Below are 14,809 nucleotides of genomic sequence, written 5' to 3' on the forward strand. Positions count from 1 at the left end.
GAGCCCACATGCCACAACTACTGAAGCCCATGTGCCTAGAGCCCGTGCTCCACAACAAGAGAAGCCACGGCATGAGAAGCCCACGTGCTGCAATGAAGAGTAGTCCCCGCTCGCCACAACTAGAGAAAGCCTGCGTGCAGCAACGAAGACCCAATGCAGCCAAAAATAAATAAATTAATTAAAAAAAAATAGAACTACCATATGATCCAACAATTCCACTTTTGGGTATATATCTAAAGGAAATATACTCACTACCTCAAAGAGATATCTGCACCCCCATGTTCATTGAAACATAATTTACAATGGCCAAGTTGTAGAAACAACCTAAGTGTCCATCAGCAGGGGAATGGATAAAGAAAATGTGATTGATAAACACACACACACACACACACACACACACACACACACACACACAAAAACTATTTGGCCATTAAAAAAAAAAAAAGAGGAATCCTGACACTTGCAACAACATGGATAGGCCTTGAGGGCATTATGCTCAGTGAAATAAGTCAGACACAGAAAGACAAACACTGTAAGATTTTACTTATATGTGGAATCTTAAAAAAAACCAAAAACACCTCAGGGAAACACAGAACAGAGTTGTGGTTGCAAGAGGTTGGAGGTAGGGGTGGGGGAATTGAGTGAAGGTGGTCAAAAGTTCTAAAGCTCTAATCACTTGGTTTTTGTTCCCATGGCAACCAGCCCCCCATCCATTAACATAACAGAAGACACTGTTATGGCTCTCATCACTTAGAAATTTACAAGGGTTTTAGGCTCTCTATTCTAGAACCAGGACAAAGATCAAATACATATTTCTTATTATAAATCACAATAATCACAAAAGGTAATAATAAAAACTTCATTTCCTCATGATTTGGCTACATTTTACTATTATCAGTGCTCTTGAGGTTATTTTTACATGTACTTACATCTGTATGATGGAAATGTTATGTTGATAATTTGAAATCAATCATGGTGAGAGTATTTACAACATGGAAATTGATAAACACTATAAATTGGGGTTTAATTTATTGTTTTGATTGTCTAGATTAAAAAAGTAATGACTGAGAAAATGTTAATAGTGTGAATTAAGCTTAAAAGTATGTCATATCTGAAGAAATTTCATTAAGAATAGAATTTGAGGAAATACTCTTCCAGTATTAAAAAAATGTTACTCAATCCAACAAAAATGTTGCTCACCTCATGGATGAATGAGTGAAGTTCTGACATACATCTTTGTTGTTTCATTTTTATCTTAATCATTAATGTTACTTAAACCATCAACCAATGTTCTTGTCAGAACTACAGAGAACCACACACTACTGCCTCCTGCCTGCAGCCACATAAGGGCACCACCCTGAGAGCTGACCCTCCTGCCCCAGTCCAGCCTTCAAACAACTGCAGCCTGGCCCATAGCTTGACTACAGCCTCAGGAGAGACCTTGAGACAGAACCGCCCAGCTGAGCCACTCCCAAATTCCTGACCACAGGAACTGCGTGATAAATGCTTACTGTTGTTTTAAGATGCTGGGACTTCCCTGGTGGTCCAGTGGTTAAGACTCCGTGCCCCCAGTGCAAGAGGAGTGGGTTCAATCTCTGATCAGGGAACTAAGATTCCACAAGCCATGTGGCAAGGCCAAAAGACTTAAATAAATAAATAAAGATGCTAAATTTTGGAATAATCTGTGTCACAGCAATAAATAACAATTAATTCACTGTCTTTTGCAGAACGATACTGGAGGGAAAATGAGTCACCGGTTTACTGGATTATTTTGTTGTGACAAATTCCCAGCAGTAGAATAACTGGCCTGAAGACTATGAATAAAAATATGTTTCTTGACCTAACAGTTTGCTGCCAACAATGAATACATCTTTTTGCCTTGGTGTGGGGGGAGTGGTTTTGGGCAAACTTTTTCTTAAAGGGCCAGATAGTAAATACTTCAGGCTATGTAGGTTTAGTGGCATAATCAAGGGTATTACGTAAGTCACTTAGATAACCATCTAAACATGTAACCATTTAAAAATGTAAAATCCTTTCTGAGCTGGATTTGGCCTACTGGCCATAGTTTACAAACCCCTGTCCTAGAGCATCAACAATGCTGCATTTTATAATTTATAGTTTTGTTCATAAAATAGATATTAGTGATATTTTTGTTTTAGTTTGTATGTGGTATCTTTTAAGGAAAATAATGAAATCTATTTATGCTAGTGTTGCCTCAGTTGTTTGGAAAAGCCATTGGTCAGTTAATTCAGTTCTTATTTAGTGCCTATTTAAGAACTTTCTAGCCAATATATACTTGCTAGCAATATGGAATCTTGGTGTAGATCTTTTTTCTCTCATTATTGTTCTAACTTTTTAAAAATATTTTACACAACTTTCATTCTTTAAATCCAAACAAAATGAAATGTGTTGTGATTTTGAGAATTTTTATTTCTTTTTGTTTCTGGTTTGGTTTAGGGTTAGTAAGTTGGTAGATTCCAGTATAGATATGCAAATCATCAAGCTTCCCTCCTTCCATTCTCACCTGCTGGTTAGCAGAGTTCCTGTTAATAGAATTAAACGTCTTCATTCAAGGATTTTCTCAATATGGTCCAGCCTACCAATCCAACCAAACACTGGGGTGAGCAAATATTTCAAATGCATGCAAGAAAGCAGATTTTTATTTCATTCTTAGAATCATGATATTATTCTGTCAAGAAGTATATATCAACCTTTAATAGGGGCTTAAGAAAAAATGTGCAGATTTTAGGCATAAAAGATTGGCTCTGCTGGGTTTCAACAGTACCATGCTCTTTGCTCCACTTCAAAGTCAGAATGCTGGTGTTTTCTGACTAGGATCAACATAATGGAAGGGAGTATCAGAAAAGATCTACAAAAGGTCGTGGCCATTCCTTTCATAAGGAAGAAGAAAGAATAAAAGTATTAAATCTACTGGCCAAAAAGCATACTTAATCTTTCTTTTTAATTTTTCACTGTGAAACAGATCATGTATTGTACCACCTGGAATTTAAATTTTAAAAAATATATTCTTATGAAATACATGGACATTCTTTCAATGGTTAAAAAAAGAATATTGATATGCATTTTATATAGCGGTCTTGATTTAGCTATCTATAAGGTATGTTGCAAAATAATGAGACTGGTTTTCATGGGTTAGTGAAAAGATTAATCTCACTATTTCATAGTCTTAAATCACCTATTCAAGGGGAAGCTGCCATTCATGGAGCCTCTGAGTTGGAAAGGGTCTTGGGGGGTCATCTAGGCCAGTGCCTGTCTTATACAGGAGGCTCTTCTCCAACCCCCAGGAAGGATCTATCTGGCCTCTACTTGGCCAAGCTTTGCTTTAGCAAACAGCTCTGGAACCTTCCCAGGAAGTATTTCTCAGAGCACCACCTCTGATGAGTTATTAGCAGTGCCTTTTAAGGAATGTTTGAGGGGAAAGGAGCTTCCATCATGTCAAATGTGGAAAACTTGGAGGGGGTGCTTGGTAGACACTTTCAGGGATTTTTTGGTATTTTGAGAACAAGGATCACTGGCACCTGAGGCTTGAAGGCCCCGCTGCCTGCCCCAGCTAGTGCTGCACTACAGAGAAGTTGGGTGGGAGCATGCAGTGCCCACCTCCACAGTCTGCTGCCTCTGGGCCCAGCACTGGATCTTGGGATCTCAGTGCACATGACTATACACTTTGACATTTACTGTCAATGCCACAGGGACATCTCTGTGTGTGTCCTGCATACTTACACAAGTATACCTGTAGGATACATTACTAGAAGTAAAACTTCTAGATTAAAGACTGTGTGAATATCAAATTAATTTTATTCATTCAGCTAATTTGTTTTCTAAAAAAAGTTATACCAAATTAAAACGCCAGCAATGGCATTTTCCTCATATACTCATCAACTTAAAATTTTTGCCAATCTGGCAGGTAAAAAACAATCGTATCATGTTTATATTTGGTATCTGTTTAGGCTACTCTTCCAGACTCTTTCCAATCTGGGCCTTCTTTTTCCTCCATTAAATGTTAATCAAATAATTAAGTCAAAGAATTTTAATCTGAAGCAATTTTTAACATCATCAAAATGTTAAGACACAATATGAGAGAATACAATTGGACGTGAGCCACATAACTGCCTGCCAGCTTCTGCCTGTGACTATGTTAATGTTGTTTCCCCCTTTTTTAAAATTGTAGTTCAGCCTTCTCTGCCAACAGTTCGATGCCATGTTCTTGAAAATGGCTACATATTCTTGGTGCAACTCAATGATGATGCTGTCAGTACAGATCCTGGTACCTCTGGTGATCCTTATGGTCAGCCTCTCATTCCCAACTTCAGTACAAGCATGGAAAATGTCCCATTGGAGTTGACCCTAAAAAACATATGGTCAAACTATTGTTCCATTCTTTATTTCTCTGAATTCCAGGCTGGGTCCTCAGCTTTCAGAACATTTTACAGATATGCTCATGGCTGAGGAACAGATTCCTCTGCAGCTGCTAAGTAAGTACCAGGCCCAGGAAAACGGGGCAGGAAGCAGGCCCATTGCTCCTTGTAGTGAAACCATGTGCTTCCAGGCCACGTGATGCTCCCTGAAGTCAGAGTGAATAGGTAGAAGTCTCAGAAAAACATCTTTCAAAAGCCAAATGACAGGAAAGGGAGACCTAGAAATGAGACCAAGTTGTGTCTTTCTAGGAACTAAAGCATGTCCAAAAATGAAACTGATAAATTTTCTGTTACACTTGAATTATTAAGAAGAGATTTACACTCCCTCCCACAAAGGGAGTTTGTGGATGACTTAGTGATAGATGTAGAGAAAACTAAGCAAATGAGAAAAGGAGAACATTATTAACTTCAGAGGGGGAAAGTTGTACAAAAAAAGAAACATGTCATAATATACTGCTTGGTTCTGCTGTGAATAATTTTTACTTTGTCATAGTAATGTCAAAACTGACTATTGATTAAACCGTATTTATGATACAACTCTAGGGGGAGAAGAGGGGAGGGAAGGCCATAGGGCACAGGGATAGTCATAAAAGAACAAAGTCCTTGCATCCAAGATAGGATGTCAATAGAGAGATGGGCTATTTAGCAATCCAGAGAAACACGAACTAAAAGATATCAAAGTGGTTGCCTCTGGTGAGCAAGTACCAGGGATGGCGATGGGTAGGCCATGGCACTGCCATTTCTCATTATAAGTTTTATATAATTATTTGATTTTTTAAATTAAATTCATGTGATATTTTAATTTAAAATAAAAATTTTAAGCATTTTTTTTTAGTAGAGTAAAGAGACCAAATGCAGAACATGATGTAGCAAAGTGGTTGGGATTACAGTGACTTACCTCTCCAAACCTTGGTTTCCTCTTCTGCAAAATGGAAAGAATAATAAACCTTGCCTCACATTGTCATTGGAGGATTCCATGAGAGAGTGCCTATCATGAGCTTTGCACACTGTTAACACTGGCACTCAGTAACCTTCAGCCATTGGTAAAATTATGATTATTTGGGGGGTTTTTTCAATTATCATTATTGTTGTTGCTGTGATTGAAGGTCCCTTCCAGCACTAAAAATTCTAGGATTCTAAGTGGGTCATATTTCACGTGGCACTGTGTGCTGAAGTCCAGTGATGAACAATATTATTACCAGCCCTTGATGAGCTTCTAGCCCAGAGATCATATGGATAAATGACAGTAGTTACAATACAAAGGAACAGTAAATGATGGTCTCATAGACATGTCTCAGGCTTGGAGGGCCAAAGGACGCTCCAGAGTTAAGAGCCTAAGGTGTGAATAGGTACTGACTCACAGCAGGGGAATGTAACCCAAAGAACATTCCAAACCATGAGAAGAGCATTTGTAAGCATGGGGAACGGTGAGTCCTTAGGCATGGCTAGAACTTCAAGACAGGAAGCGGAGTCTGGATAACACCTGGGCACTGTAGGTCATGTGCAGGAGGTTAGCTTTATCCCGAGAGCAGTGGGGAGTCACTTGAAATTGTTGGGTAGAATGCATGTGATCAGACATGTCTTTTCACATGAGACTGGAGGGACTGGATAGGAGGCAAGGAGCTCTGTTAGAGCCACACAATCCAGGCAAAGGTGGTGGGGCCTGGGCTGCATCAAGGCCATGGGGAGGAGGGGAGTAGACAGAGCTGAGATTTAAAAGATGACTAGACAAGACTTTTTTATACTGCTCCAGTCAATGAAAGGAAAACTTTCTTGATGCCCTGGGGTCATGGGGCTCAGGCAGGAGACAGCCCTGTGGGCAAAGGGGATCACTGGAATTCAGAGCATGGCCATGTCAGGAGGAGCCCACTTTCGGATGTGGGTGGGGGTTAGTGATGAGATAGATACCCAGAAGGAGCAGCAGTTGGGGGAGGCCAAAGGCGAATCCTCTCTGCCTCACTGAGCTTGGTGTGACGCTCTCGGATGGTCTGTTCTCTTCTACGTTCAGTAGAGCCATTCCTCCTGAAAAAGTTAGAGGAGGAGCCTGAGGTCTTTGATCAGAACTACCTAGTGGCAGCTTCCTTTGAAGATGTGGGGAACCACACCATAGTGACAGTGCTGTTCAACAACCAGGCATACCGTTCCACTGCCCTGGCACTGGCACTGGTGGACAATGTCCTCTTCAAGTTGCTTTCTGGTGCCAGGGCTTCAATAATGGTATTCAACCACCCTCAACCTCAGTCAAGCAAGGAGACCTCGGAGAATATCTTGTATGAGTATGTGTGACTTTCCTTCCCTCCTCAGTGCTTCTCCCTTTACCACCTACTTCTTCCTTTGTTTTGTTTTGTTTTGTTTTGTTTGAATCACAAATTGTTATTTTGGAGTATGGTTGCTGTGAGCAGTTCTACTTAAGTGGCTACCTCTCTCCTTATATCCTGTCTTTTACAGGGGTCCTAAAGGACATTATCTTGTTATCAACTTACTTTTTGGAATGGCTTTCCTGTCTAGCTCTTTCTCCATCTTGACAGTCAAAGAGAGATGCATCAAGACCAAGCAGGTCCAGTTCATCAGTGGCATTTACGTGGCTACTTTCTGGCCCTCCGCTCTGCTGTGGGACCTCATCTCCTTCCTCATCCCCACTCTGCTGCTGCTGGTGAGCTGCATGGTGCTGAGGCCTTTCCCCTGCACATCACAGGGGGCTTGCCTTGGGGACCCTATGAAGAACCAGAACCCTACCTGAAGTCCAGGCTGGCAGCTAAGTCCCTGATTGGTCACACAGGGTGTGAAAGCACCTTCATTGCTAACCCTCAGTAAAAGATGATTTCAGTCCCAGCATCATTAGGAGCAGAGGGGCTGGCTCTAGGGTCTCTAATTTGTGGCTTCCCCACAACTGCTGCCTCAAGCTAGTAAATGACAGTGCCTTGGGGACAGTGCCCAGTGCACTGAGGGTTGCAAGTCTTTGGTGGTGACTGAGTTGTTCTGCTTGAGGTTCCCTGGTCATTTGTGCAGAATGGATCACGTCCTCTTTTGTTCTGCCTCTGAGCCCCTGATCTCACTGCACGGATTTTCAGGGGCAGATCCAGCTGTCTCTGCACTGCTGGATGAGTAGGGGAAGGGAGTTGCCGATGTAGTACTGCTAACACCTTATTTACTTTACTTTTAAAATTAAGATTATCATATCCTTTCTCTAATGCTTAGGACTGACTCTTAGTGACTTTTCCAAATTCTACCCCGCTTTCCTAAGGTGGTGTTTTTGTACTATGATGAAGAAGCCTTTACACACCCGGAAAACATCCCTGCTGTTGTCTTGTTGCTAATGCTCTATGCCTGGGCGATCATCCCCTTCATCTACCTGACGAGCTTCTGCTTTGACAATGCGGGTAGCGCCTCTGTTAAGCTCATCATCACGCTCACCTTTTTAAGCATCAGCCCCCTTGTTCTCGTCTCAGTCACAAGTGAAAAAGGTGAGGACCGTTACGGCTATACATCACATAGCTTTAACTTTCCCTCCAGCAGCCACAGAAGTTGTACCCATGAAAACATGTGTCTGCCAGGGGCCTGTGTGAGGCTCTTCTCAGCAGCTGTCAATGGAAGAGCCCCAAACTGGCAACATCCCAAACATGCATCTCCAGGAGGACAGAGACACACAGTGGTTATATTCATCAGCAGAGTATGCTCAGCAACAAAGGGAACAGACGCTTACCACGTGCAGCAGTGCAGACAAACATCAAAACAGGGTGCTGCGTGGAGGAGGCACACTCTGAGCCAGAAAAGCGTTTGGCTCAGAGATGGGGGGAGGGGGTCTACTACATGGAGACCTTAAGGAACTTTCTGGAGTGTTGGAAACATTCTGTATCTTGATCCAGGTGTTGGTTACATGGGCATAAATATTTGTCAAAATTCATCAAACTGTCCACTTATGATCGTGCATTTCACTGAAGTAAATTATTCCTCAGTTTAAAAGAAGGTAATAATAATAAGCCAGGGTTGGACGAAAGCTGCTTGGTGATGTGCAATTAGAGTCAAAGAAACTGAGGGGTGAGCCATCTTCACACCACATCCTTTAAAACCGACGTCTTCATGTCTGTGCTGCCGTCTCTCTCTGGGTCAGGGCTGGATATCCATGATCATATTTTACCCCTGTAATGCTTTTTTTCATTCGTTTTTATGCTGACCACCTCCTTCAAATTGACTTTGGGGTTTTGTTTGTTTCTTTCTTTTAATTTAAAAGTATGTTGGGCTTCCCTGGTGGCACATTGGTTGAGAGTCCGCCTGCCGATGCAGGGGACACGGGTTCGTGCCCCAGTCCGGGAAGATCCCACGTGCCACGGAGCGGCTAGGCCCGTGAGCCATGACCGCTGAGCCTGTGCATCCGGAGCCTGTGCTCCGCAATGGGAGAGGCCACAACAGAGAGAGGCCCGTGTACTGCAAAAAAAAAAAAAAAAAAAAAATATATATATATATATATATATATATATTAACAGCTTCTTCTGCTTTCATCTGGGGAGTCATTCTGTCTCTTAAAGGACGTGTGTGTATTCTCTATTTTGAATTTATTTTACTACTCTAACTCTCAGAGTTTGTGGTGCCTTTTCTAGTTCTCATACATACCACCTGTGGAATTTCAGAGATGGAATTATTTTAATCTGAGAAGATCATAAAAGTGACAGTGTTTTGACTTTATGATTGAAATAGAACAAAAAGCACACTGCAGGCAGAGGAAAGGGGATACACAAAGGCCTGTCCTGAGGGAAGCCAAATCCAGCAGTTCTCAGCTGTAAACTCCATCTGAGATTCACTGATCAGCACTTAAAGACATCTTGCATGATTCTGACACAGGTGGTACAGGGAATCACTCTGAAAAATGTTTGTCCTAATCTCCAGGGAGAATCTAAGGATTCCTCCCTTTCTCCTCTCCTCTGTCGCTCAACCCACCCAAGAGGAACAAGCACCTGAAAATCCAAGGACACTGAGGTCCCTGATGGGAGTGGAGCTTTTAGAGAAGATGACCAAGCTAGTGCCTGACTCTCTGGACATTCTCTCTGGATCCCTTGGCCTTGCTGGGATCTGTTTCTTCTTAGATTGCTTCATGCTATTTCTTCTCTTCCCTCCAATGCAACAATAACAGGGACCAAGGTACTTCTTCTGCTTAGTAGGAGGCAACTGCTAAAACTAACTGGAAATCGGGTGAGTTAAAGAGGAAGGAGGCTGGGACAAGGCAAGAAGCTTCACCCCTGGTCTGGGGAAAAGGATGCCAGTGCCTTCATAGGCTCCATCCCTACTCCCTGAGAAAGAAAACTATACTTTAGAGGCTGGCCCTTGGCCCTTGTACACATGCCCTAGAGGCCTCATTAAGATGCTGTTACCATGGCAGTAGACAGAGAGTTATGAAAGCTAAATCTGAGCTCTCTTTTTCCTGAGACTCCACTAAAACGATAGCAAAGGAAATAAAAATGTATGAATTCACAATGAAGAAACATCTAAAGGGAAATGGCTGAGCAAGTATCTAATTTAGCAACACAGAATCCTCGAGAGGCTTGGGACCGCAGAGAAAGGGAATGAAACAGTCTGTTCCATCTCCACTGGCCCTACTACCACTCCCCACCTGGAAGCAGTCAGAGATTCCCTCCTCTTGACGAATTGAAACTGCTTCCAAAAGAGACCTAAACGTTATGGACTGGTCCCCTGCCTGGTTGCCTTAAAATGTAGCCTGCCCCCCTACCTCTATAAACAAAGCTAGCAAATCACCTCCTGGTGCCGCATTTGTCTCTCTGAATAGACAGACAATCAAGGATCACTGATCGCTTGAGGATGGCAGCCAAGAAAAGACTAAAACAAAGCAACAAAAAGGAGACACAGGGGTAGGGACATGCAGGAAATAAAACCAAACAAAACAAAGATTTTGGAAAAGATTGCATCTATTAAACAACAGAATTCCATGAAGAAGAAAAACTTTGAGAACAAGAAAGAGCTGACTGCCAAAATAAAAATTTAGCAGAAGTGTTGGAAAATAAAGTAAATTAACCTGCCAAAGTAGAGCAAAAAGATAAGAGAAATAGGAGGTTGAGAAAAAGGGCAGGTAACGTGAGAGTAAGTCCAGGAGATACTATTATATTCAATTGATAGCATTCCAGAAAGAGAAAACAGAGGAAATGAAGTTGAAGAAACTACCAAAGAAATAAAACAAAAATATTTCCCAGAGTTGAAAAAACAAACTTCAAGATTGAAGGGATCCATCAAATATCCAACACTGAATGAAAAAAGACCCAGATGCTTCCTAGATGACAACAAGTTCTATAATGAATTCACTTGTCAGTCAGGTGTATGGACAGAACAAAGACAATTTCAAATGGGCAAACAGAAATTGAAGCCACCACGTCACTTTCTTGGAAAGTTAAGGATATAGGCCAGCAAAGTGAAGGAGTAAAGTAAAGGAGAAAGAAGACACGAGATCCAGAAAAGGATGGATCCCACCCAGGAATGTGGCAGAGAAAAGTCCTTCAGTTGGAGGGCTAGATATGGATGGTTTGTGACCTCTCCTAAGTCTTCAACAAGCTTTGGAGTAGGATCCACAGAGAAGGAAGGAAGGAAAACAAGCAGAAGTTGTAAATATCTGTTCCTTAGATTACCCGTATTATTGGTGAACTGATTCTGGTTAGGGTGAGCTTGGGGCGTGGGGTTGTCCCCTCTCAGATTTCAACCACTCCTCTCTTAGGGGCCCGAAGGTTTTCGCTGAACAGGGAAGGTCTAGGAGGAGACCGTGGCTGACTGTTCATTCCCAATCTGGGCTCATGAGCCTTGCTTAGTCGTTAAGTCTTTCTCTCTTCCCCACACAGGAGCTGCACTGCTGATGTTCTGGTAGTTTTCCCGTCTCCCCTCTACCTCAGTCTCCAGGTTAGATTTCCAAATTTAGAATTCTAAAGAGAGAAAATGAGGAGGACATGACCCACTGTGTCTCCTTCCCAGAGCCATGTCTGCCACCTTTGCAACTGTACTGCTGAGGCAGTCTCCTTGGACAGCTGTCTGGTCACCAGAGCCATGACTCTGGGGACTCGGCGACAGTGTGGAGCCACGACTTCCGAGTTGTGCCCCAAACTGTGCCTCCAGCCCCATGGGTGGACCCTGGCTCTGATGCTCAGTTTCTGAGTCCTGGCCCAGGAAATGTTGGTCTGGAGACCTCATATCCAAGTTCACCTCACCATACATCACAGTGGCCTCCACTGACAGGAGTTTCACAGATTGACACCTGAAAGCTGTACTACTCTAAATCCAAGCCCTGAGAGTAGAGTTCATTTTTTATATGAAGAGTTTATCCAGCCTCTCTTCAGGGAACCTGTAAGTCACACGTCCACAGGCTCTCTCCCTTGGACTACCCACTGGTTTAGAGCTGGTGGTGTGACTAGTCATGTAGTCTGAAATTAGAGCTCTAATCCCACCCAGTTATTTCCCCTTTTTGTTGGTGAGGATATTTTGTGGTTTGTGAAGGAGAGTGGCTAGTAGCACGTGTAGTTATCAGGGATAAGCATGAAGTGGCCTGTTGGGTGGGTGAGGGCTTGATTACATTTGTGGACTGTAAACATGGCCCCACTGCTGGCCCATGACCCACGCAGCACATTATGAGTTAATCCTCTTACAAATTAATTAGCTTATGAGTAGCATATTTATTTTGCCGAGCAGCTGTGTTTATTTGTTGTAAATAAACATTTTAAATGTACCACAGTTTATTTATAACCCCATTTGGCATTTCTTCACTTTTCAATATAACATGAACCTAAAAAATTGGCTTCTCAAACCTCTAAGAGGCCCCAGTTTCTGTATATTTATTTTATAACCAGCCAGTTTACTAACCTCTCTTTTATTTCTTTTTTTTAAATGAAGTATAGTTGATTTACAATATTGTGTTAATTTCTGCTGTACAGCAATCTGATTCAGTTATACACATATATACATTCTTTTCCATTATGCTTTATCATAGGATATTGAAAGAGTTCCCTGTGCTATACAGTAGGACCTTGTTTATCCATCCTATGTGTAATAGCTTACATCTGCTAATCCCAGCCTCCCACTCCACTCCATCCCTCCCCCAACCCCTTCCCCCGTGGCAACCACAAGTCTGTTCTCTATGTCTGCAAGTCTGTTCTGTTCTCTCTTTTCTTTCTTTTTCTTTCTTTCTTTCTTTCTTTCTTTCTTTCTTTCTTTCTTTCTTTCTTTCTTTCTTTCTTTCTTTCTTTCTTTCTTTCTTTGTTTCTTTCTTTCTTTCTTCTTTCTTTCTCCTTTCTCCTTTCTTTCTTTCTTTCTTTCTTTCTTTCTTCTTTCTTCCTTTCTTTCTTCTTTCTTTCTTCCTTTCTTCCTTCCTTTCTTTCTTTCTCTTCCTTCCTTCCTTCCTTCCTTTCTTTCTTCCTTCCTTCCTTTCTTTCTTCTTTCCTTTCTTTCTTCCTTCCTTCCTTTCTTTCTTTCTTCCTTCCTTTCTTTCTTTCCTTCTTCCTTCCTTCCTTCCTTCCTTTCTTCCTTCCTTCCTTCCTTTCTTTCTTTCTTCCTTTCTCTCTTTCTTCTTTCTTTCTTTCTTCCTTCCTTCCTTTCTTTCTTTCCTTTCTTTCTTTCTTAATTTCTTCCTTCCTTCCTTCCTTTCTTTCTTTCTTTCTTCCTTCCTTTCTTTCTTTCTTTTCTTTTCTTTCCTGCAAGCCTTTTGGGATCTTACTTCCCCAACCAAGGGTCAAACCCATGTTCCCCTGCATTGGAAGTGTGGAGTCCTAACCACTGGACCACCAGGAAGTTCCCTCTCTTTTATTTCTAATAGCACTTTGATTGATTCTTGTGGCTTTTCTAGGTACATGATAATGTACAGCGTTTGCAAATAATGATGGTTTTGGCTCTACAAACTGTACATGCAGGAACTGTGTTCTTATCTACCTGTAAGATGACACTCAAATAACTCCAAAGCTGGCCCACCAGACTCTCCTGTCTGGCCCTAACTCATTTGTAAACCTCCAGCCTTCAAATCCACTGCTTCCACAGGTGCATCCCATTCTGCAGCCACATTCTTGCTGGTTTTCTCAGACACACCAAGCTCTTTCTGATTTATCTGCATAAGCAATAGGAATAGAAGTAAAATGACAGGTTCAGGAAGCACTGCAAAAGAAAAATACTTATGGCTTGGAGGTTAAATGACTACAGGGGAAGAGGGAACACTGGGAGTCAGGGAGAACCTGATTCTGGTCTTGGGCCTGGCAGTGTGATGTGCAGAGATAGATATAGCAACAGATAGAGATGACAGATCCTTTATACAGGATAAAAGGCACAGTGGGGGGCTTCCCTGGTGGCGCAGTGGTTGAGAGTCTGCCTGCCGATGCAGGGGACACGGGTTCGTGCCCTGGTCCGGGAAGATCCCACATGCTGCGGAGCAGCTGGGCCCGTGAGCCATGGCCGCTGAGCCTGCGCGTCCGGAGCCTGTGCTCCGCAACAGGAGAGGCCACAACAATGAGAGGCCCACATACCGCAAAAAAAAAAAAAATTTTTTTTAATTTAAAAAAAAAAAAAGGCACAGTGGGTTCAGAGAGTTGCTAGGGGATGTTCCCTTTTCTTCCTGAAAGAAGAGTTAATATTATCTATTCCCCTCACAGATCTGGGCTACACAAAAGTCTCAGAGTCTTTGGATCACACATTCCTACCTCTTCCAGGCCACTGTCTGGGGATGGCTTTCTCCAACTTATATTACAACTTTGAACTACAGAAGTTTTGCAATACCAGGAGCCTGAACCAGACTGAGTGCAATCAAATTTGTGAGTATTGCAAACAGAATTTGTTAATTACATTTTTTATTGAGATATAATTCATAGAAAATTTGCTCTTTTAAAGTATACAATTCATTGGTTTTTGGTGTATTCACAAGGTTGTACGACCATCATCACCATCTAATTCCAGAACATTTTTGTCACCTGAAAAAAAGAAATACTCCATCCATTAACAGTCACTCCCCATTCCCTTTTCCCACAAGCATCTGACAACCAATAATCTACTTTCTGTCTCTATGGATTTGCCTGTTCTAGACATTTCATGTAAATGGAATCACACGCTATGTGACCTTCTATATCTGGCTTCTTTCACTTACAACAATGTTTTTGATGTTCATCCAGGTTGTGGTGTGCATTGGTACTTTGTTCCTTTTTATAGCTGAATAATATTCCATTTCATAGATAGACTACAATTTGTTTATCCATTCATCAGTTGATGGACATTTGAGTTGTCTCTACATTTTGACTATTATGAATAATGCTGCTGTGAACATTCACGTACAAGTTTTTGTTCGAACATGTTTTCAGTTATCTTGAGTATATACCTAGGAGTGGGTTTGCTGGGTCTCATCGTGACTCTAT

The 14,809-nt window shown here is 41.9% G+C and overlaps 1 protein-coding gene across 1 annotated transcript in view; it reads left to right on the forward strand.

Moving 5' to 3' along the window:
- LOC131741584 (ATP-binding cassette sub-family A member 17-like) overlaps positions 1–14,809 on the forward strand; it is a 95,788-nt gene that overhangs the window by 62,063 nt on the left and 18,916 nt on the right. The window contains 9 exon segments of the mRNA XM_059038617.2: positions 2,458–2,620; positions 4,190–4,319; positions 4,322–4,368; positions 4,370–4,488; positions 5,853–5,863; positions 6,445–6,712; positions 6,885–7,089; positions 7,681–7,900; positions 14,057–14,215. Of these exon segments, the coding sequence (XP_058894600.1) occupies positions 2,458–2,620; positions 4,190–4,319; positions 4,322–4,368; positions 4,370–4,488; positions 5,853–5,863; positions 6,445–6,712; positions 6,885–7,089; positions 7,681–7,900; positions 14,057–14,215 (1,322 nt within the window).

Source organism: Kogia breviceps, chromosome 14 (assembly GCF_026419965.1).
Source record: "Kogia breviceps isolate mKogBre1 chromosome 14, mKogBre1 haplotype 1, whole genome shotgun sequence".
Lineage (NCBI taxonomy): Eukaryota > Metazoa > Chordata > Mammalia > Artiodactyla > Physeteridae > Kogia > Kogia breviceps.